This window comes from Corvus hawaiiensis, chromosome 13 (assembly GCF_020740725.1).
Source record: "Corvus hawaiiensis isolate bCorHaw1 chromosome 13, bCorHaw1.pri.cur, whole genome shotgun sequence".
NCBI classification, from domain to species: Eukaryota; Metazoa; Chordata; class Aves; order Passeriformes; family Corvidae; genus Corvus; species Corvus hawaiiensis.
This window is the reverse complement of record NC_063225.1, coordinates 427,409-452,214: the sequence shown is the minus strand read 5'-3', so window position 1 is coordinate 452,214 and position 24,806 is coordinate 427,409. Positions and strand designations below refer to the sequence as shown.

General features: G+C 37.3%; 1 protein-coding gene across 9 annotated transcripts in view; it reads right to left on the bottom strand.

Moving 5' to 3' along the window:
- The window catches only part of WDR72 (WD repeat domain 72), a 103,979-nt gene extending 84,262 nt beyond the window's left edge, over window positions 1–19,717 (bottom strand). For 3 of the 9 annotated variants that reach the window (XM_048318206.1, XM_048318204.1, XM_048318205.1), the window contains exons 1-8: window positions 19,428–19,717; window positions 10,948–11,109; window positions 9,823–9,929; window positions 6,785–6,863; window positions 3,859–4,033; window positions 3,279–3,355; window positions 1,392–1,511; window positions 133–278 (exon numbers count right to left, since the gene is read on the bottom strand). In XM_048318206.1, the coding sequence (XP_048174163.1) occupies window positions 133–278; window positions 1,392–1,511; window positions 3,279–3,355; window positions 3,859–4,033; window positions 6,785–6,863; window positions 9,823–9,929; window positions 10,948–11,100 (857 nt within the window). In that variant the 5' untranslated portion in view covers window positions 11,101–11,109; window positions 19,428–19,717. Of the gene's footprint in view, window positions 1–132; window positions 279–1,391; window positions 1,512–3,278; window positions 3,356–3,858; window positions 4,034–4,448; window positions 6,757–6,784; window positions 6,865–9,822; window positions 9,930–10,947; window positions 11,110–19,427 lie in introns of those variants that run through there. The other 6 variants (XM_048318201.1, XM_048318203.1, XM_048318202.1 and 3 more) reach the window with 5 other exon arrangements.
- Window positions 19,718–24,806: the final 5,089 nt, after the last annotated feature.

Sequence of the window (24,806 nt, the reverse complement as noted above, 5' to 3'; positions counted from 1 at the left end):
AAATCTTGGAGTGCCAAAGTGGTTTTGTTCTGGTTTTTGATCATTTGCAACATGCAGAGATTTTCCATAGTAACCCTCCCAAAGTTCATCTTGTACCTGAACTTTTTGTGTGAATTTCCCATCTGAGCCCACCTGTTCAGCAGCTGGTAGATGTAACTGTGGCCATCTTCTGTCCAGATGATAAGTCTGTAAGCTGCCAGCACCTCCCCACCAGCAAAGCACTGACCACTCTTACAGAACTCAGTACAAAGCAAGGAGAAATCACAATAATCATAGACCTAAGTTCAGAAAAACAGTAAAATATAAACAAATAGTATTGGGAAATCCATTTTAATCTAAACTGGGTTTGGGCAGTGGATCAGTAAGTAGAACATGAGTTCAACTCTGTAGTTTAACTGCTTTTTTTAGAGCCTAACATGTTTTGATACTAACAAACTACTGCAAAGTCAGGGTCAAACCATACAGCTCAAAGTTAAAGATACTAACAGTTAAAAAAAAAAAAAAAAAAAAAAAAAAAAAAAAAAAAAAACAAACACCAAAAAGTAGCATTAGGGTCTTATAGTCTCACTATAGAAATTAATAGAAAACAATGCATGATGGAGATATTTTTCCATGAAAAGCCTATTCATTCTACACATGAAATTTCTCTATAAATGCTTTTGTACAGAATTTAAGTAGCCCAAGAGACATCTCAAGGATAGTCTACAACTACATTATTCAAAGCTGACCCAGGTGTATGTAAAAATTTTTAACCCAGTCCTGTCCCCACAGAGATGTTTGAGTCAGGTGTACACGTTAAAATAATCCTGAGTGATCAGTGTAAGAGAAATTTTGTAGCACTCGGAAAGAGAAATACAGAATTTTTACAATAAATTTCAGTTTAAATACATCGTATTCTCTACAACTGTTACTATTTTTTTTTTTTTTTTAAGTTATTTTATTACAGCTACACGTAAAAGCAATATAGTCTGGGGTCCTTAGCTGGCTTCTATCAACAAACAAAGGTCCCTGGCTACTGAAGACTTGCCAACTGTGAGTACTTCTGTCATACTTAAACAGGGTTTTTTAATCTTTGTCTCCCTTTCAAATGCAATGTGGAGGGGACTATAATACCCCCAGTGCTCTAAAACTGTCTAATACTTAAATCCCTGTTCTTTCCAGCCAATTTAGTGTTAAACTTTTAAAGCAGAAATACATTCATAAAAAATAAAAGCTTCATCTCTTTCACACAGTTTAGATAAGCCGAGAAGTGTTGCAGGCATAATTATATCTGACAATGTGTGAAAATTTTCTTTAACCTAAGGAGAAAAACAAATATCTGCATGTAAAAATCATATTAGCTTTCCAAAATTAACAACATTAAAAAGAAAGTGTAATGCTCAGTAATATACCTGCCAGCACATGGAGGACACAACTAGAAGGAGCCTTTCCGTGTAAGTACAAAACCTTACTGCTTGACAATTTATACAGTCCAGAGATTTTGATTCCTTCTCACACACACTTTGTCTCTCCTTTACAGAACAGAGGAAAAAAAAAGCTATAAAGTTTGTTTCAGGTATCTGAGCTTTTAGGATGGAAACAATCCACTGAAAATAACTTTCTGTTAAGAGACTTTCAAAATTCAAAGCAACATATACTTGTTAATTAAAAATGACATAGAAAGACAACAGGGTTCACAATTAACATGTAAACAGAAGAATGTAAACATTCAGTGTGGCTCAGACCTTGATCTCACTTAAAGAAATGATAAAGAATGTGGAGAAGGACTAAAGGCAGGCCATAAATAGCATCTGCTGTAATGAGTATCTGCTAAGTATTCTTCAGTCAAAAAATAACTACAACAACCTATAAATTGAGAGCATCAGATTCAGAAAAGCTGATGAATATAATACTTTCCCACTAATTCTTGTTGCAACCAGGACAGTGAGATGTTGGTGTTGCCATGTCTTTTTTGCTCTTAACACCTTTAAAAGTAGTGTAAGAGTAATTAACTTTCTTAGCTTGGTATTGCTAAATGTAAAGACTGTTAAAAACAGTGTATGTATTTTCACACTTTGTGTGTGAAGAGCAGACTTATTAAAGTCATCATGCTCAAAATTATTCTATTGGAGGTATATTTATAAATCATTGATTAAATCACTTAAAACTGATGTTTTCTGTTTTGAAAGATATCAACAGTCTCAAAACCTCTCAGAGAAGGGGTACATATGCTTGGAATCATGGCTATAAAACTGAAAGCCATTTTCTTACAACAACATTCAGCTTCAGTTAGTTCCAAGTAAAGCCAACAATACTTATTAAAATACTCTTCTTTAGAATTTAGCTGGATTGTTACTGACTCTGAGGCAGTCACTCCACAAAAGGCGGCCCCAGGTAGAAAAAAGACTGCACCACACCATATGTTCCTCTGACATCTGTAACCAGTTGTCAGAGTCTTCAATTTTTACAACATGGCAGTGGGGTTTGCTCTAGGAATGTTGAAAAAATGCACCCACCCCAAAACACTGCAGATAAATCAAAAACACTGGGATGGTATCAAACTTTGGACAGGCTCTCCTCAGGGGCCTGATTCCACCCATGAACAAGTAGTGCTGCCCATGCCCTGCAGTTTGTTGAACCAGGCAGTCATGAGTTACCAATGTTCAGAGAAGTCTATTGATATTTTGCCAATCTGTCTCATAGTACTTAGCTGTACTGTTGAAGTCCCTTCGTAAATCTAGCTTTTAGAGTTTAATTAAAATACAAAAATTGCATCCCAATTCCAGCACTTGTTCACGAAAGGTGACAGCTGCTGAGAATATTAACACAAAAAAGAGTAAGTGAGCTTGAAGATAGAAAAACAGGGCACTTGACACAGCAAGAGCCTTTTCCAAGTGAAGACAGCATTGTGAAAAGCAGACTGAGGAAAACAAAACCTAAAGGACCATTTTGAAGAGAGCAACAAGGGTGAAGAGGGAGTACAAAGGCAAATATTGAAGAGCTTTGAGCTTAAAGGACAGAGTGAAGGGGCTCAAAGACTTTATCAGGATAGCAGCAAAGCATTGCAGCTTCAGCATCCTGGAATATGAAAAGACAAGAAGCCTGGCTGAAGGGTAGCACAGTTGTCAAGACAAGAGCTGTCCCATGGCCCAAATTTAAATAACACTATGAAGATGTGTTTTCAAAATTTTGGAACAAAAGTAATACAATCTATTTAAATACACATCCAGAAGATTTAAATTTATTCATATTCTGCTTCAGTGTAGCCTTTACTTGAGAACATTAATGTTATCACTGACCTGGATACTATTCAGAGATGAAGATAGGTCCCACACTTTGAGAACTCCAGTTACAGACACTGCAACCAAAGAGTCTTCTGTGTAAAGTTAACAGTGAGATAGTCAACTTGAAGCCAAGTTCAAACAGCACCTACCTACTCAGCACTAAAACAAGGATTCTGTAGGACACTGCTTAGATGAAATCTCAGTTTTACACAAAAAAGTAAATAAATGATACACAGAAATGCAAAACATGTCAGCAAACAGTAAGTAATATATTAACAGAAGGCGTAACTGTGGAATTGTGGCTTTAATTTCTCTGATATTACAAAACTTATTTATACTTAAATCCAAGAAATTAGCTGCTTACATGCAGTAGAGAAGGTGTTTTGTTTTTCTCTAAAAAACATATTAAATAAAGCATGACCAATATTAGGAGCCTTAAAAACAACTCTTGTGCTATTAATGAAACATTAACATCTTCTACATAACTGCTCTGTGAAACATGATTGGATATTAAATCAGGTAGTATGATACCACCTATACAGAAATATTTTATCACAATTTTATTTGCCTACATAAATATATTTAAAACATATACCTTGAATTCTTGCTGAGTGTACAATACACATACAATTTATCCAATCAGAAGACTGAGATGATGATAAAGTGTGAAGAACACCCAAAGTTTTAGCATCAACAATAAGAACATCTTGATATTCTCCGCAACAAAGAAGCCAGCCTTCACCTGTCATTCGGAATGAGCAATGGTAATACTGTCCAAGCAGAAAGCAGAGAGTCAGCACACAGCTACACAAATGGCACGCAGATTTTTCACACTGAACTTCTCATAATCAACATTTTTGTAGCATCAGTAAAAATCTAAGGCATATGTGAAACCATATACAATATTGCCAGTGACACTAGCAAGGAACACAGCTCAGCAAAAGGTGCTTCATACTGAAAGCAGCACCTGTCCTTCCTATATATTAGGATTTTGTAAGTTTTGGAAGAAATTCAGGTGTTAATTTTCCCTATAAATTACTAAGGAGTTTGAGACTTGTTTCTCTCAGAGGCCTCTCTCCAAACATTTGATAAAGCTCCAGTCATCAAGGGTTATACAAAAAGGAAAAAACAGGTGAAGATGCAGGATATTCGTAATTAAATTTTTCATAATGAATTTTTGATTACTTTCCAGGAAGGATTTCTACTCCATAAGAGATTCTTCATTGTGACATTAAATGCCCTAATGTTCAGAAGATTCTCTCTGCAATCACATAAAGAAAAAAACAGACATGATAGTAGTGCAGAGTGACTAGGAGGATTTCTTTCGTGCTATGTCTTTTATATGCACAAGGACATCTGCATTCCATCTCTATCTGTATTTGTACACAATTTCTATAAATGCATAAGCAGCCACCTCGAATGGGATTTACATGTAATACTAACCTTAAAATACAGGGAACAATCACGCAGTGGGACAAAAAATATCAGACAACCCAAAAAAACTGCACCTCATTAACAAATTTTCTGTACATTTTTGCTTATATAGTAATTCTCATTTTTTCAGTCAACTAACTGAAGTGTGAAAACAAAAGTAGTATAAATAGCTGGAAATAGGATAAATAGTACTAGAGACATTATGAATAAACAGAGGAGAAGTGCTTGGAATTTGCAATTACTGTTTCCATTAAATTAGGCTCGAAATAGAGGATTTCTATAGTCAGTTATTCCTCTGAGAAAATTCCACACTGGTTAAGATCCACAAATGTTTAAGTGTTGACCCTGGTGTTAAATTTCATTTCAAATGGCAAATATTCAGTTTGCCCTACTTGACATCTGCCATTCATAGCTAAATCATCTACACTGAACAAAAGGAACCTACTGGAGCAGATAGGTTAGTAGTTCAATTAAAACCAAACATTAACTACAGCACAAGCAACTATTCCCCATGGAACAACAAGAAAAAAAACCTACAACAAAACACACACAGAAAACCACTTTATTATAACTATCTGAAGGCTGCATTTTAAGAATCGTTTCCCCTCCTAGCAGTATCTATTCTTTTTCCTAAGAAAGTTTTCCTGTTAGATGTTCCTATTTTCCTTTAGCTATCTTGCCCAAGGTATTAAAGAAAAATAATTATTTGCCATAATTAGGTTTAGCTCACTTCTTTCTAATAGAGATGAAGCACCTATTTTCTACAAGTATTTGCTATACCTGCTTGAAGGGTAAGAATGAATATTCCACCTCTGATCTCCACAAAAAATGTACAGGTAGTCAGCTAATCAGCTAGGCCAGATTTGCCTACTTCCCTGCAGAACTTGTCTGTAACATCATCTATTAAAATCTAATTAAGCACTAGAACATAGCAGGTCATACTGCACCTCTAATAAATTATAATTTAAGTATTGTTTTGTTTGTGAATATACATCCATTTAAGGAACATATATGCTTTAAACATACACACAAATAAAAGTGTAGAATAATTCTTAATTTATATTTTTATACACACACAAAAAAATTAAGTTAATCTTCCAAATTTTTGTTGGCAATATATCCAAGATTTTTCCTCTTCCCTTTACAATTAACAACTGTGTTTGAACTCCTCATAGCAACCAAAACAGTGTCAGGAAAAATATTTTCTTCTGGAAGCTTCAAAAATTTTGGATTCCAAATTGGCTGTACTTTGTACATGAATTTCCAGATTTCCATCACTTGAAGCCTTAGTTCCACCCTTGACTTCCTCACTGAAGAAAAACAGCATTTTAATTAACACAGGAGCCCGGAGCTTCTTTTCTACTAACACATCCAGAAATAAGCCACACCCCAGAATCAAACCCATATATGTTGGGCCCCTCAATCTTACTGAGGTGTATTTCAAACACTCCCACACTCCAAAATCTACTTTTTTTAACCTGGTTACAGTTTCAACTAGACACCTGAAATTATCTGAAGCAATATTGAAAGTCTCTGAAAATACGGGATTTTTCCTAAAGTTCTGCAATGAACGAGAGCGTATTTTTGACAACAGGGTGAAGAGCAGTCTTTTGGAGGTCAGGAGTTGAGGACCAAAACGGTTCAGAAGTTTAAAAATAAGTCTTTCAGCAGACTGTCTCACAATGTCTGGCTAGATTACTTGTACTTTTAAAATGTCACAAAAAAGCCAACATTAAACTTGAAGCTTCCATGCAGATTTTAATAGAAGACAAGAGCAAAGATTAAGACCAGTTCACTAGGCTACCTGATGCACAAACAGTAAGTTAATCAATGCATTTCAAATATTTACAGCTTAAAAATAATCAGTCTGATTTGATTAAGGAATTCAAAGGAACAGTAAAATCTCAATTATTTTCTTAGAAGAAAAAAACCTGAAAAAGATATAAAAACTACTTATATTCTGACAGGGTTTTTCCTCCTATGTAACAAGCTATACATTCAAAATTGTTTCTGAAAAATATCATGTTAATAAAGCAAAACCCTTGTAACCCTTGTAAAGAGATCCCATGAAAAGTTGCTATACTTACATGGATTGCTGTATGCCTATAAGGAAGCTTTGCATGCTCAATGCACTGTCCACTAGTGACATTCCAAACACACATCTCCCTGCCAAAGATAACTTCATATTATTCTCTGTCATTTCCACTCAATTGGCTGGAATAATTTTGTGCCACCAAGTTTTTCTTTAGTGCTGTATTTAAGTGCAGTCTGGTCATTTATAAAGCTTTTTGTTACAGATTGCTGGGTAAGAAAACACAGTCATTAGCAGGGGATGACATACAGTATCTGTTTATTTTTGTTTTGGTAATTACACCCTGCTGCCTTGCAACCAACCTGACTTTAAGACCAACTCTGGTCTACAACAAACTGTAGGTGCACTGCCATTACAGCTCGTCAACATGTCACTGTAACTAGCTGTCACTGGAACTACATCCTCCTGAAAATGATTCATTTCACCGAACTTAAACCACACGTTTCAAAAAGCATTATGCACCTTCTCCCACGTCAGACTTCAGTCCTTGAGAGGAACAACTTTTGTTAAGAAGAAACAGTGCCATCATGAGGCTGTTCCCAAAATCTGCTCTCAATACACTCAACCATCTGAGTACCCGTGCAACATTACAGCTACACTTGGGTACATTTAAGATTGTTGTTTGAGAAAAGACACCTTAGCACACCCTCCTTATCTACACGTTATTCAACATGCAGTGGGACTGGAGTACAAGAGACACAATCAAATTAGATGTTGTAAATGAGGTTGTATGAGATGCTATCATAGTCCAGCAACAGAGTGTCAAATTTTGATGCTTTTAGATTTTATTAAAAAAACAAACATTACTTCCAAAATTGAAACATTCATTTCATCATTTCTGACATTACATTGTAAGACTTCTTCTGTATGAAGACAAAGAACACACTGGGGAGAGTATTTTATTATATCAGAAATGCTATTTAATGATTTACATTTTAATCTACCTGCTTTCCCATTTTATGCTAATCTCAAAATATTATTAATTAATATATTTCAGCTGAGGAATAGCAGCATCAAAGTTGGTAGATCCAAAGTCAGAACTTAAGTGGAAGTTTTACACTGTTTGTTAAATATTTCATGGCAATGATTTTCTCCTTGTTTGTATCAGAACTCTACTGCTTTAGCTACATTACTGTGATACATACAAACATAGAAACATGCACAAACGAGGCCATCATTTCAGAATGTAACTTCAGCTTCTGGATGATGTATTCAATTTACTGTGTGTACTAATAAGGAATGAGCAATATCACATTACACAGAGCATATGCCATAGGACAGGTTTATAACTCATAGGACAGCAGTGAGAACTTATGAATCATCAGAGATTCTTTATAGATTCCATATTAGAACTACAAAAATAATGTTCAATGCTCATTCTTCTGGGATTAGTCAGATACAGAAACTCTGAAGATAATCTGGAGTGGAACAGGGAAGAGTATCATAGAATCATCTTCCATATGATTTCTTTCATCCTTACTACAAGGAGATGGAAGCTTGAAAATGGCAGAAGTGAATTATTCACACGCCAGAAAATGCAGTTTGGCAAACGGTCCATCTCCTGAAGACAAGGCTTCCTATTTGTAATTATCTCAACTTCTTGTTGCCACCTTCCAGGGATCAGTGATGGATTCTTTGCCTTTATATAATATAGATGAGAAGTCAGCAGTAATTTGGTAAAACTGAACATTTAAAGGGGTCAGAAAACAATTCAATCCCACCTATACCCATTCCAAACAAGTCTAACGATCCCTTCAGAGCTAGAATCTTTAGGATGTGAACATCTCTGTATGGTATATCTATAACAATATCCTCATCTGTTGCTTAACACTATCCACCCCAGTTTTTTTGGAAATACAGTATCTTTGTTTCCAGTATCATCTGGAAGAAGTACTGCGCTACCAGAACTTCAGAACTAGGGTGAAAAACAGCTTCAGCTCAGAACCCTTGAGTAGAACTGTAGAAGGGCAATATAATGGTTGTGTGGATTTCACACTCTCACCACACATAAACAGTACTGTTCACCACTACCTGTCCACTGAGGCAGTCTAATCTTTCAAGATTAAGAAGGCTGAAATAGTTTTTTTGCAGGTTATCCCTTTCTAGTATACTCATGATTGAACGAGAGAATCAGGGATCTTAGCAGCTGGAAAGGATAAATAAGCCACTAAGTGAGAAAGCAGGAGCCTTAAGGTGCTGGAAGGTATAGCTTGAAGGACAATTGACAGTAACTCCTACGGAACACCATTTTAAAAGGACCATCCTGTTCACTAGAAAAGACAAACCCAAAAATAAGAGGGGAATATAATTAAGCAGTGAGACAAAATTGCTTAAGAAAGCCCTTAAGAAAGAAAGCCCTTAGCTAGCCCTAACTATTTTCAACAGATGAAATCCTTAACAGAAGGGCTTCAGATCCCAGTTGAAAAGATTACCAAATATTAAGTGTAACCTAGCAGAAACTAGTTTGACTCAAGTGACAGGCTGTGTCATAACAAACATGTAGCAGAAAAGCTGCAAGACCAGGGCCCTCTGAAAGGATATTCTCCAAAACAGCACATCAGATTTAAAGATAGACAAGGAACACACATGCCTTTAATTCAAGGGCAGGCTGTGCTTCCATACATTCCAACTGAGGAAACATAAACCAGATCAGAGTACGTTAGTCTCTTTTACCAGTTCAGTTTTTAAGACTGAGTTCAGGAAGGAACAGAGAAAAACACCATGATATTCAAATGCAGTTGAACTTGCTGATGCCCTCCAATAATGCATTAATTTCCCTTTGAAGAGGTTTAGCTGACCCCTTTTTCTGTCTATAAGTGGATATGTGAATCTGCCAAACCTTTCTGTTGTCCATGGGACGAGCTCTTAGTTGGACTATTGTATACCAACCATGTAGTCACTATCCTAAGCAGTTGCTATCATTTTAGTATCATGGAAGTGGATTGAAACATTTCTGCAAATGCATCATCTGACCTACATTTGACATACATTTCATGATTTAGGAAATGAACAATGAAATATTGAGTTACCTACCCATTTTCAGTAGCACTTACTACATATGGCTGTTTCTCAAACTCTCTTGCTTTTGCCAAACAAGTTACAGAAGCAGTATGGCCAAAGAGAATTTCTTTAGATGAAATCTAGGAAAATAACATCATGATTTATCTTAAACAATTTCTGTATAAACTAAGGATATCTAAAACCAAGAGAATATTACTTGCAGATATACATAATTGTTAACCTGCCTTATATTCTTATGTTCTTCAGTCATGTTTCTGGAATGCAGAAAGACATGGATGAATTATGCAGTTTGCATAAAGTTCAGTTTTTGTATTCACTGCATTCATCTTCTGGAGAATGTACAGAACCCCAAATGATATAAAACAGGCAATGTGCAGAGCATCTCTGGCCTTCACCCTACAGCATGCACCAAAAGTGGCAGAGTGAAGTAGAAACTGATAAACCAAAGCTCTTAAGCATGTGTTTCGTATCACAGGTTTAAATAACCTCTCTGATTATCATCACTGCATGCAAAGATCTTAATTGGAAAAGGTAGCCTCATAAAAGTGCAAACTTTCAGGCTGTTTGAGTACAAATGGGGCAACTAAATATAAAAAAAAAGGAATAGAACATAGTTCTAGAAACACAGAAAAAAAAAACAGGAACTGTTTTGACTCTGCTCCATTCTCAGGAAAATAAATATGAAATCATCAAAGCATTAATTTGCATCCTAATTACATCAAAAATAAAAGTTTCATCTTGCTGCTTCCATCTTGGTAGACAGATTTGGTTTTATTGATACTTTTTCTTTAAATGACAGGTCATGCTCACCAATTGATTTACAAAAGAAAAAAACCTTTACAAGATAGGAATCATGTTAATTGTATGTATTTACTTGCTGTCATTACTCAGAGCACACAGCCTCAAATTATAATCCACAGGGTATGCTAATCTATGAAAAATTCTCCAAAGTCTGCAAATAACAGGTAGCTTATATAGGCATTTCACTTTCTGCTTCATGAGTTTCCTGTAACAAATACCACACTATCTTTAAAAAGTCATCTAAATAAGTGCAAGTCTGGATAATCCTATTGTCAATAATAAAAGCTAAAACTCCAGCCTGTCTATTTGGCGAACTGTAGCACAGCAGACACTAACCTTTAAGTCTGATGAAAGATCCCAGAGACATATTTGTCCTTCTTGGCTTCCTGTAACTATGGTCTGCTGGTCATCTGTAATCATGATAGCAGTGATGCTGTGAGAGGGAGCTGTTTTCCCCCACACGGCCACAGCCGGTACTGATGTCTTCATGGTCAACACCTGAAAACAGAAACAAGTCATGATGATCTTCAGTAAGATTAAACATAAGAAAAAATAACCTAAAAAAAGGGGGAATTTAATGAACATCTGAAGAGGGAAGCCATAAAATATTGCTGTAAGAAGTCGATGAGTCATTGAAACATTGTCTTGTTGTTGCCAACATCAGACTAACACTTTCAGGGACCAGTACTAAGAGAATACTGAAACATCAGCAACAAGAGTTCTGTGTTGCCCCACACAGCCTGGCTTAGCTCTGATGGGCCCACCTCTTCTCCCTAAAATTTGGCTGGTGGAGTACACAATGCCTCCTCTGTTCCCTCCAACTAGCAGAGATGGCACAGGAGCAAGGTGTCAATAAAGACTGATTTCTAAGAGGGTAAGGCAACAGAAAGATACTACAGCCAAAAGGAGAGAACTGGTGGTGGGTCAGGAAGGAAGAGTAAAATGAGGCCCAAGATGGCAAAGCAGTATAAACCCAACCATTCTGTGGCATCTTCTAGAGACAAGAACCAGAAAAAAGGTGGCTGCAGAGTTGCAAGCTGAGAAAGCAAGAATGAACAGACTCTCTGTTGCTCAACACGAGGCCCTTGTCCAAAAAATTTATCATCTAATAGATTTGTCCCTACTGCAAAAAATTGATGTAATGGAGTTGTCCATTTGACTGAGGGCAGTTTTGACTCCCACCAGCTGGGCAATGGACAGACAGCTGACAGACTGAGCAATGTCAAAAATGTTTGTATATGTCAACATGTTATTCCCAAGCATCAGTGAACAAGAAGAAACAGTTTAAGCTGTTTCAGATTCACCATTTTCTAGAGTCATTAAAGTAAAAAAAATGTTTTGATTATTCTTTCCAAAAAGTATTGTATGTCACCTTTTTTTAAATCCAGACAGCAATAATGTGATTGAAGACATACTTCAGAGCAACCGTTTTGCAGCCACTAAGCAAAACTCACCTTTCAGAGAAGGTGTGCTCCTATTTGTCCTGGAGAAAGACGAGACACCAGAGCCCTTTGCATATCCTTGGGAAAGATGTTAAAAATGAAACAAGATGCTACAGTAGTGCAGCTGGGAGGAGTCAGTCAGAAAACATGACAGGAAATCTGAAATTTTGTGAGGAGACACAGGAACTGGGCAAAACAAAATGCACAGCAGCCAGTAACAGTGAGTCAAAGGAAGTAATACAGGAATGATGAGAAATGACATGAAGAGCAGTTCCTGTGATAATTCAAGAAAAGACCACAGGACAGAAATGGAGCACAGAAGCAGCCTTTTAAGTTATGCCTAAAGAAACTGTAACCCAACACAACAGCAGCTGAAAGCAGGGACAGAGACAAGAGGTATCTTCATGATGACTACTAAAAGCCTAAAGTGACACAGAACTAAAGGAATGGTCTTTCTTCCTGACAAGAAAATGAGATGAAGGGCCCAGCTACTGACAAAAAAGGCTGAAAAGACTGGTATGGCAGATTATCGAGGTCCTGCCATACAACCTCAGAATGCTGAGGGGAGAGGAAGAAGAATCTAAGAAAAAATTGAGATCATTAATTTATTAGGCTAAATCCCACTTAGTTTCATTTAAAAGCTCTTTGTGAATATATAAAAATACTAGGATATGTTATTGATCCCAGCATTAGAATCTGACTTTTCTAAAACTTTTTTTTTTTTTTTTCAAATCTCTAGTCATATGAAGTTACTGGTTACACTGAAATCCTTTTCTCTTGCAATTTACGCCCTGAAGAAAAAGCTGTTCTGGACAATCTTTAATGATATGCTTTTAGTTATCAGGTAAGCTAAAAAAGGTTGCCTTTTTCATAGGGTTTATAAAGAGGTGGCTGCCAAAAGGGTTTGATAAGCCAAATCATGCATCTTTAAAATGCATTTGCTTGCATATCATGTAGTCATTTATACTTGTACCATGGGAGTGTTCAATTAGTGTAAAACACCATAAGGAAGCACAATTCAGGTTTGTACTGCATTGAATATTGAATATTAAGTCATAAATTATATTTTCTTACAAGGAAAGCATAGAATCAAGATCAATATTCTTAGCCAAAGACCTACTGCTGAGCAAGTGATGAGTAATAGAGAACTCAAATCAACAGACGTTAAAAAGAAAACAAATTGATAGAACTTGCTAATGTGTAGAAGATCTTGAGATAAACAGAATTGCCCAATCAAAATTTATAAAGAAATAACATTTATTATGCGACCAAAATATCGGTCTCAAAGGTCACGATAGAGAAAAGCAGCCCCAAGCCCGGGGTCGGAGCTGGGTGAACACGCATAGATCTGATCTCTATGGCACCAGACCTCCCAAGTTCTGGTTCCTTCTTATACAGTTTTTGGGCAGAGTCCGAATTAATTCTATTCTTCTCGTAATTTTAGCATATTCATGAAGTTTTCTTGTCCGGAGTTGGGCTGCACAAAGCCTTTCCTGGGTCTGATGAATTGTCCATCCTGGGTGATGAGTGGGCCATTTCTGGGGATGGAAGGGCCATCTCTGGTTCCTGGAACAGTTATTTTTAGTTCCCGGAATGTCTGATTCCTTATCGGATGAGATGTAGATATCAGAAGGCGGCGATCAAGTCGTCCCAGTGATAAGATCCAACCCCACCTAGGTGGAATCCCCACCCACTGACCAGATCTGTGAGAGAACTTCCTTTAGTGTTGTGAAATTTTTCTCTCAGCCAGGCTGGCGGAGGGACTTTGAAACTCTGTCTCAACACGGTCTGATTACATTCCAGTTTTATACATAATATAGCACGAATTACATACTTTATTTATAACAATCTGCAGACCTTTTAGTTACTCATGAGTAACATGAATAAAAAACTACTACTACTAACTCTCACTGGTTGCAAGAGAATTAACTTAGACTGAAATGTTACAAGAATGTTTTGTACGTTTTCCTTTATATTATGACTGCAGCCCAAGAGAAGGAAAGCAGAAGGTATATGAATTTTCCTATTAATACAACAGTTCTTAACATTTTTCTTCACATGCTTCTTGGTTAACTTTTATTTTGTCTAACAATACTGAGCTTTATCAAATTTTTTAGTGATACTGATGCCACCTAAAGCAAACTTTTTTGAAACAAAATCAACAGATATTTATCAGACTGTTCCTTTCAAAAAGGTAAAAACTGTTTTCACAAAGTCAAATACTGCCCAAGGCATATCAGAGCTGCATGTAGCTTATCAGCACTTGTCAAATTCCTCCAGCTCTGCCCACTCAAGCATGTCTGATTTGCAGTGTTAACCCATAATTCAACTTGAAATCATGTTTCTCAGTCCTACTGCCCATTTCTCCCTGCTTACAGCCTAGTAAGCTATTTGTCCTGCCCTTATAACCATACTGCCAAAGAGTGCTCTTTCATTACTGAGAAGTTCCCTGGTTTTAGTTAAAAAACCAGCCCATCTCATCACTAACTTGTTACATCTCTACCATTCTGTCTCTAGTTTCCTGAATACTTTTCACACCAAAACCACACCACGAACCACTGCTAACTTGGAAAATTATCCAAATTTTCACAGCTTCAAGGACTTTGTTTGTACTACTTTAGTAACTTTGGACGATTTGTGTAGTATTAGAGCTTAATTTGGAAAGCTAAGTACACCACCTCTTATTCTACAGGAGCCCCTAGATATTTAAAAGTCTAATCAAAAGCAAGCTTTAAGGAGTCAGAAAGCCGAAGGTCTGACCTTGAATGCCTTACAAAGCACATATTTATGCAAGGTCTTTTCCTCATCACTCAGCTTTTTCAACTAGGACTGGTCACGAACTGAGGAGAATGAAAAAGGTCAGATTATGCCACAAAGAAACAGTGCCATCATAACATATGCTTTCCCCATATATACTAAATATTTCTTTATTTTGCCTCCTCTTCTGACCTTCAAAGAAAATGAAACAATTTTCAGCTTCTCTGTTAGGCTCATCTCAGTCCTTCCAATCACAGCTGTGTAATTACTGCTTAACCTCAGGCACACATCCCTTCCCTGGGATGTGTTTTCTCAAAATAAAAGTTATAACCTTAAAGCCACTGGCCTGGGAACATAAAGGGTTAGAATGGCAGAGTGGCTTAGGCCTCAGGAGCATGCACCCACAGAGATCAGAAGTGAAAAATCTGGGTTCTGTTTTGCCCCCACTGAAGACTGCAGCACACATTCCCTATTGGTCCTTGCATTCCCAGTGTTTGCTCAAAAGCCTAAAGGAAGCTTGACTGTATCCTCAACATGTTAAACTATTAGCTACAGTTGTAAGAATGACATTTCTTGATAAAGATAATACATACCCTGATCTTTCAATGAATTCAGATATAGCACTTCATATATATCTATATCAAGGCCCTTAAAATTAGGAGCAGGACTCCCCCCTTAGAACAGTTCACCTTATAAAATGCTGGTTGCAACAAACTTCTTTCTCATCACTATAACCCATAAAAAAACCCTAACAAATACAAATTTATAGTTTATTTATAGAAGGAGAAAGACTTCTTACAAAAAAATATCACTTTCCAGGTAACAGTCAACCTGCCAACACAACATTTTTAAACTTATAGCCATACTTATTTCATGTTTCCTACACATTCCAAGCTGTCAATAGAAGGTCACTTTCTTAAAAGTCCAGTTAAATGTCTGGCAATCAGTGCAGGCACAAAAGAAAACAAAAATGTGCAGAAATTTGCTTACAGTCCTGAAAATATTAAAATATTAGCAGAATTTAGCAGTTTGCATTGGATTCAGTAAGTTCCCCCCATGCACAACCTTGTAGTTGTAGTTCATCCTTGTAGTAAAGGAAGCCTTGGGAAGTAAAATTTAGGCAGAGCCTACATTTTTTCATGACCAGTTCCTACGGTTTTGTGTTTCTAATCTATCCCATTCTCCTGTTCGTGTCTGTTCTTTGGTTTTATCTGACATATTCTCTTAGTTTCTGCATGAGAAAAAGTTCCATCAATATTGGTTTTACTCTTAGTAAAAAGCTAATTATTTTTCTTAAAAGTAGCTTTGCAGTCTACTTTTCTACCAGTCTACTGGTCCATTCTGTACAGCTTCCACAATTTTCTCTATTTTATGATGTAAATGTTGCATTCTCTTTAAGGATGTTGCATACTCTCTCTGGTAATCCAGTTTAAGATGCCATGGGACTTCCCTCAAGACCTACTGGGCTACACCCTAAAGGGCTGGAGTCACTGCTGAGTGACACCCACACCTCCCCCGGGATGGGGATGTTCTGCTCCTGCAGTCCAAGGGAGCAAGGCACTGGGCCAGGAATCGATACAACCCATTTTAACTGGCAAGAAGCACCTGGTAATACCTTGTTTGTATTTCTTGAACGAGTGACACAAGAAACACTTATTTCATTCCACACAATAATTCACCACAATCAGAAGGAGCACAGTAAGGGCAACACCATCTCCCAGCTGCTGATTACATCAAAGGTTTGCAGCACAAATTCAATTTTATGATGTTAATCTCAACCTGCCACTCAGAAATTTTCTCTGAGGGATATGATTTTTTTTCTCTGGATTTCATTTTAAGAATGATTTTCTTCTTCTACAATCAATAAAGATATGTTTTCATCAAAAGACTCTATCTTGGCAGAATTCAATTGGCCATCTCAAAACCTTTTGGTGACACAATATTAATTAAGATAGTTTATGTTGCACCTAAGCTGGAAAATTGGGCAGTGAAAACATAGCAACTCAACATTTGTGCTTTTCACACTGTCATAAGGTACAGTAAAACAATCTTCACTTCCTTGAAGTTCCTGTTTTACCTCATAAACTGTTACATTAAATTAAGCTCCCTAGAAAAATACCACAACATGATTGTTTGCTAAGTAGATAAATCAAAAATGTGTCCAAAAATTTAAATTTTCACTGTCTTCAACTGTCATTAAAGGCTTCAACAACATAGTAGCTGTTTAAACACATTAGACAATAATTAATGCATCTGAGCTAGCAAACTTGGTTTTAAATCACATATCAAGGATATAAGCCAAGTCTAATCAAAAAACAGAACAAAGACCAAAATATATTCTGCAAGTGTGTGTGTAGCCATAAAAGATGTCTCCTCTTAAGGGGAAAAAAAAAAATCCACTTTTACTGTCTGAAATATGGTTTCTGAATGTCCCGTAACTGCAAGAAAGGGTATGTCCAGAAACTAAGCCCTGCTGAGGCACTATGCAGAGCTACATGCGTGCAAGTTACTTGTCACTCCCAAAGCATCAAGCATAGAAAAAGTATCACCTTAAGTCATCTCCAGTGGAGTTACTCACAGCCAAATGGTGAAATGCTTTGCTGCAGAGTTACCATCAGGTTTTAGGACATTCACACACCAATTCTTAAATGAAAGCACATGTAACAGAAAGGGCCATCAGTTTCTCCAGAATCTAAGCTTTGATTTCTATGAAATTGCATCTTACTTAAAGACAGATTCTGCCCTCAGTTTTATACACACTCAGTCATGCCTGGGTTTATTGAAAGTAACAGCTTTCCGTGCAAGAAAGTGCTCCATCCTGGTAAAAAGACAGCTCCTTACATTTTCTTAATTATAAATTGGTTTTTGAGCAGAAAAACATTTATCCCCTTTAAAGAGTCAATGATCCCAACGTAATCCCATACGAATCAAATGACCTACTAAAGCAATGTCATCTCCAAGTTTATGGCCTTCAGAACTTGGAAAGGGTAGAGAGTAATCAACTTTTTGAGTCTGCATCAAAACATCCCACAGACATAAGCAAATTCACTTGTAAACAACAAGAGCTTTGATTGACTTTCATTTTTATGAAATATCACAAATTCTGTAATGAACTAGCCCTAATTACAGAAGTAATTTTTGTTTACACTGTTTTATCACAAAATACAGGAGCTGGTAAAGTCAAGACGTGAAAGCTAAAACCAAAATTCGCAAGTATCTCAAACTGACAGGCAGGGAATATGAATCAAAGTTTTAAGTCAATAATTTTGTCTTCCTTAAGTGACCTTGAATTCACTTAAGACAAAAAACCCTGTTGATCATAGAAAGGTAATGTTTTTGGTTCAGCTGCACTGTACTCTGCAATGTTTAAACAACAAACAAAGTTGACATCAGATGGTGAAAATAAAAAAACCAAGACATTTCACCAGGCCTTGTTTTTTCAGTTGTCATGTAATACTCATTAATCAGTGGTGTAAGCAATTGCATCATGATGAGGATTTCTAAACTCTGACAAGAAGAACTACTTATTTTTCAATTTTACTCTTTGAATACTCTCAAATAACACATCTCTGCAGTGTTCTTTGCTACAGGGCATGCAGCTGTTTAGTGTAAATAACTCTGATTATTATATACACAGTCTAACCTGCTAAGTAAAAAGACACTGTTTATTATGAAGTGGGATCCAAGTCCAAAACTTATTTAATGCATTGCAATGCATGGATTGGAGTTTTTGTTACAGTGAACTTCAAATTCTAGCACTGAAAAGTTTTTAAACAAGAAAAACCTGGTATTGTCATGTAATAAATCCTACTGACACAAACCTTTTGAGCAGACCCATCTCACCACAACAGCCATTTTTGCAATGAGTAATCCCCAAAAGACCATAGTTCTGTACCAGGGACATCACTAACACGTTAAAAATCTCATAACGTATTATTAGGACAACTACTACTATTCCTAGCACCAAGTAGAAAAGTAATCATGATAGAAATGCCCCAAGACTCTAAGTGAGCCATCCTAATTAATTTTTAATTGAGAAAGTCTCAAAAAAACTCCACTCTCTAAACAGAGGTATTTGCAAGAGAAAATGGGACTGCTGTAAAAAAAAAAAAAAATTGTACTCTAATGCTTTGCATCTACTCAAGAAGGAATACTCATTAACAAATCATCAAAATAGCGTAAAAGCATTTTCACACTTCAAGGAGCCAATATTTTGCACTCTGTGTTCTCACATTAGTAGTTTTCTCCAATAAATCCAGTGAACAGATAGATTCCATCAATTGCCTTGGCATGTATGTAATTCACTAAACTACCGTGAAAACAGAAGTATCAGACATTTAACATCAGAGCTGGAACTTACAAAGCTGACGCTAAACATGCAGCGGACAAACAAAACCTCCCAGAAACGAATGAAATTTGCCCAAGTAAGAAAGAATAAACACAGCCCAGCTAAAAAGGTTTCACACCCACAGAAACAGCTCTGGGGAACGCACTCTTGCCAAACCCGAACTGAGGAAGAGGAGCCTTACGGCCGCACAGGGCATCCCCAGCGGCGCGAGGGGCCGAGGGGCAGCCGCCCCGGCAGGACAGAGGGGGGCCGAGGGGAGCTGCCCTTACCTCCAGCGGCTCTCAGGCACCGCGGGCGCGGAAGGGAAGGGGACGCGGCCGGGACAGGCTTTACCCGGCTCGGGAGCGGCACCCTCGGCGCGGGCCGGATCCAGCCGGCGGGCCCCAGCGGCAGCGCCGCCCCCAGCCCGGCGAGCTCCCGGCGAGCGAATGAGCTCCCGCGGCTGCTCCCTGACCCGGCTGCTCGGGGCGAAATGGTGAGGAGCGAACACGGCCTGGAGAAGAAGTACGTAGGGAACAGCCAGGCTGCAGCCTTTCCGCTACCCCACCCGCCCCGCAGCGCTTCCCTCGCGGGGCCGCACCCCGCGTGCCGGGCAGAGGAGTACAGCCCGCCCCTCAAAGCTGCCCCGCCAGACGATGAGGCACAGGAGGCTTCTCGTGTGCCCGCCCTCCCTTAAATACGGTGAAAACAGGTGCTCTGGCAGCAGGCGGATGGAGCGTGATTTCCCGCAGGCAGCTGTGGCAATGCGAGGGCCGTCACCAGCGGGCTGCGTGCGCGCCTTTGGCACGAGGGCTGTACATGGGCGAGGAGGCGTCTTGTAAGTTCATGTGTTTCTGTTTGAAAACAATTTATAAACTACACTGAATTAATACCGTAAGAGCGTGAAACGTGATTTATGTTCAGTCTTTTTCTTCTTTGTTCAAAGGCCAGTCCCAGAGAAGCTCAGGTCTGCAGGACATTCTTGCGAGGAGCAGAGGTGAACAGGCTGTGCAATGCACAGGTGAGTTCATCTTAACTGCAGAACTGCTTAGTCACAGTCACATCTAGGGCTGCAAACAAAATCACGAGACTCATTATATACAAAAAATTTTCTATTCTTTCAAATCTTGTCTTCCTACATTTGTTTTCCTAAAATCCACAGGGAGATGGAAGGATGTCAAGAGATTGAACTCTATTGCCTATGGTTTTCCTATTTTAATATAATGAATGTGGTAACTAAAGTATGCAATGTTTTTATTTTAGAATTACTGAATTCAGATTTACACCAAGGCTATTTCCCCAAGATATCTGCCTTCATAGAAATAGTAATGTTCTCAAACGTGCTAATGTAATTACAGTCTGCATCAATAGGCTACATTTTACAGGTAAGTGAATGCAATAAATAAAAACAAAAGCATGTAAAGTTTGTAACTTGTTGAAACATATTTCTTGCAAACTTTTATCTTAGCACTTCTGTAATTTAGATTTCAAAACATTTTTCATACAATAGAATAAAAAACTTTGAGGATGATACTTCTTAAATCACTTCACCATATGAATCGTTTTATGTAGACAAGTTATAAGTCCTGAAAATAGAGCTTTAATGTAAAGGGTGGCATTTGATTAGACTGCATCAGGCCAAGTGTAGAACACTGAAATGTGGTATCTCCGTGAAAAATTACAGAGGTACCTCTTTTCTGGGCTTGCTTATGGAGATTTTAATAATAATAATATTGAAAGCAAAATGAGACTACACAACTCAACTTACTTGAAGAACCTTAATGCTATTTTTCTCAGAAAAGGTGAGCACTGGCCCCTTAAAGTCAATAGTGATAACTGGAACCTCAGCAGAAGTTTTTGTAGTCAAAAAATGCTATCAAGAAAGTGATATAATTGTATGAGACCAAGTAACCTAATGGATAAACTAGATATTGCTTGTGCTTTTTGACACTTCATGTGAGTTGCGAATTCTGCCTGTGAACCTAAATAAATTATTTTGACAGCTTCTCCTTAATCATCGATACATGGAGGTTTCCATAACAAAAACTGTCACATACATTTTAGCACAATTTGACACAAAGGGAAGGTCACACCAAAGACCTTAATTGCATCTTATGCTCAGACAGAATCACGAAACTTTGTGGTTTCTCTTTTGTCTTGCAACATTGTATTTGTTGCTTTGGGAAAACAAATTACCCCATAAAAGTAGTACACATTAATACCATATAAATATATTTCATAGCATCCTAGAATGGTTTGGTTTGGAAGGAACCCTAAAGACCATCTAGTTCCAAACCCCTGCCCTGGGCAAGGATGCCTTCCTCTAGACGGGGTTGCTCAGAGCCCCTTTCAACTGGGCCTTGAGTCCTTCCGGGGGTGGGGCATCCACAGCTTCTCTGGGCAGCCTCTTCCAGTGCTTTGCCACCTTCAGAGAGAAGAGTTTCTCTCTAATGTCCAATCTAAGCCTTCCCTCGTTCCCCCCTGTTGTACCTACCCTTGTCAAAAGTCCCTCTCCTGCTTCCTTGTAGGCCCCCTTCAGGCAATCAATAGAAGACTTCTCCTGAAAATTGTAGTGTTCACATTCCACTGTTCTTCTAAAAATAATTATTTGGTTCTGAAGACATATTGTATGACTTACAGATGGCACAAGATTTTTAATATGACATTGTTGAAGGTTTGGGAGCTCTGTTGTAATTTCTCTTAAGAAACTAGAAAGGGAGATTTTGAAGCATATTCCAAGAGCGGGATAGAGGATCTTAGTTATAAAGCCAAAAAATGGGCTTGTGTTGAGTATGAGGGTGAACCAGTTATTGGAATCATTACTGGAACTTTTTCATATTATTTCTGAAAGTGTTGATATGGTGATCAAGTTCACAGAGCTATGATTTATCACTCTTCCTGTGAAATACTGCCTTGCTGTGTCTCTTCCTCACTATCCCTGGTTTAGCCATCTCATTATTTCCTTGAGCAGAGAGAATCACTGAATGGTGCTGTTATGTCGCTGAGAAATCCCCTATAGGTCATAGCAGTAGTAGGAAAAGTAATTAGATGAGGTCAAAGATTTGATCCTTTAATTATTTTATGGTGCTCAATATTTTTTTCATGTAAACACTTTAATATTTTTTACATAAGTAAAAATACACATACGCATTAAGTTAAAAATGTAATGGCAAAGACAAGATTCATAGAGGAAGATAAAATTTCAGAGATTAGGTATTCTTCTGTATTTCCCTGTTTTGTGGCAGTGGTTCTTGGGAAGAGCCTGCATTATGGGGAAGACAGTATGAACAGACTTGTCAAAATCCTGTCTGTTGTGATATCAGCTGGGTTTGCATATGAAAACAATCTGTAAGAATTACCTTGACTCAACTTTTATGAATAACTTGTGATGTTTGCAGATATTCTTGAATTGAAATCCGTAATGAATCCGCATTGGGCGGGGGCAGTTCAGTGATGAATATGTACACGTAGTGGAGACAGGGAGCAATGTAGTCATGGGAAAAATCTCTACTGAAGAAAGTCAGACTTCTTTCCTAAAGTGAATTTTCTGAATCACAGCTACAGGCATCAGTTGCTAGTTGTATTCCTTGGGCATTGCTTTCATAGGCTGTTACAGAAAGCTTGCATTCTAATTCTAGTTCTTTTCTTAATTTTTGGTCTGCACACCACTTCATCTCATTTTATCCAAACATAATTCTTTGTAACAGAATGCATAAAATGAATTTTTGTTTCATAAAGTATTTTTCAGTTTCATTTGTTGAAGAAATTTTATTTTGGCTTGGTGAAGTACTGCTAGATTCAGAAATGCAATGTTGCATTGCAGGCTTGAATATTCATCTACTTGGAGACACTCTGCAGCCAATTTGCCCATCAGTGATTTACTTTTCCCATCTCTAATTTAATAAATTATATTTACTTCTATTGTGGAAGACTGACAACTCTTAGTGAAAAGCACTTCAAAACACTGAAAAAATCCTATGTGAATGTGAAAAAATGGGCCTGTTTCTGAGGATCTGGGGTTGTATAGGTACCTGTACATTCATACTTCTCACAAAAAATAGTGTTGGCTCACTATTTTATTAATCGTTCAGACCATATAATAATTTCAGTCTCTGTTTTTATTGTGATCATCATCCAATAATTAATTTCACTAGTTTCCTTCTCTTCATCTTCTTTTAAAGATTTTTCCTCTTTATCTGAATGGGCAGCAAAGCAATTTCAATAAACTGAAATATTTATCTGCCCTCAATTAGCAATCAAGGCATGTTTCTGAGATGAACAAGAGCTATTAGTGGTTAACAACGTTGTTGACAGATGTCACATACTGAAATATGAAACAGCATTAGCTTAGATTGCATTACGGGATAGTTGTCAAGTTGTGAGAATTTATTGTATTATCTTATGTATAATGTGATGAAATATTGATGAAAAAATGTCACATTTCATGTCAATGGAGATACTGTTTTGCTAAAATAAGATATGGGTGTGTTCACCATTGGCTAGACTTCTGGAGACTTGAGAATGCTGTTGATTAAATCAGCAAACCTTTATGAGAATAAATGTAATTTCACAAATTGCTGACAGATAAAAGGGTGAGATAAGCCTGTATTTGTTATATTGTGGAAGTAAAGCCAGGCAGTGTTTGGTAACACGGAATTCAACCTCTTAATTATTTTCTTATTGTATTTACAAACTGTAGTTTTTGTTTGAGTTTTTCCCTGAAAATAATAAAACTGTAGCCACTAGATCCAAAAAAGGGGTAGTTTCACAACGTTATTAATTTTAAAATATGAGCAATAAGCACGCTTTTGCTTATTTATTGTAATTACCAAGGACCGTCATACTCAATTTTAGCCACGAGAGGGAGCAAAGTGCAAGCAGGGAGGAAGGTAAAACTCTTAATTACTGATTGATTGTGCTCGGCGTGCAAAACGTGACTCGTTACTGTTCAGTTGCAGTTTAACGGCATCGTGAGCTTGTGGGAGTCACCTCCTTGTTCTGTTCTTCTCGCAAATACTTTTGAGGGCTTTTTCCTTGCTATTGTTCCTCACTTCGCACTTTTGCCTTGCAAGATTATATGTATAAAATTGACTTATGATTCATTTTTTGTGTTTTTCTGAGGATAAGTATGGAAAGGGAGAAAAATATAAGGGAATTTTTGTAACAACTTTTCTCAATTTTAAAATTTCTCGTAATAAGGATCATGATCATGCCTTTTCCAATATTCTTGATCCTGTAAGACCATATATATTTGTTTCTAAGAGTTCCTCACTTAATACTTTCACGGGACATGAGAATCTAGCAGAAAGCTATTATCTTCTGTTTTTCAAGAGAAACAGGATAGGAAATACTTTGATTTCTTTTAGGTATGTATTTAATGTGGCTTTAGGGTAGAAAGTAATTTTTTTAAATAGAAAAGGCTGAAAAAGCTGAGATATTATAGATACTTCAAAAAAAATTAAATTAAGGACTTCCTATGTATTTATGTAACGTAGACAGGAAACAAAGATATCTGAGAATTTTTTGATTTTTGCTATGGTATCATGGCTTCTCTTGAATACAAATATTTTAGAGTGAGCTGAAGAGAGGATTATGATCTTAAAAATATGGGTACAGAGCTGATGTAAATTAAAAGCAATCAGTGAGTGTCCCAGAAATGGAGGATTTTG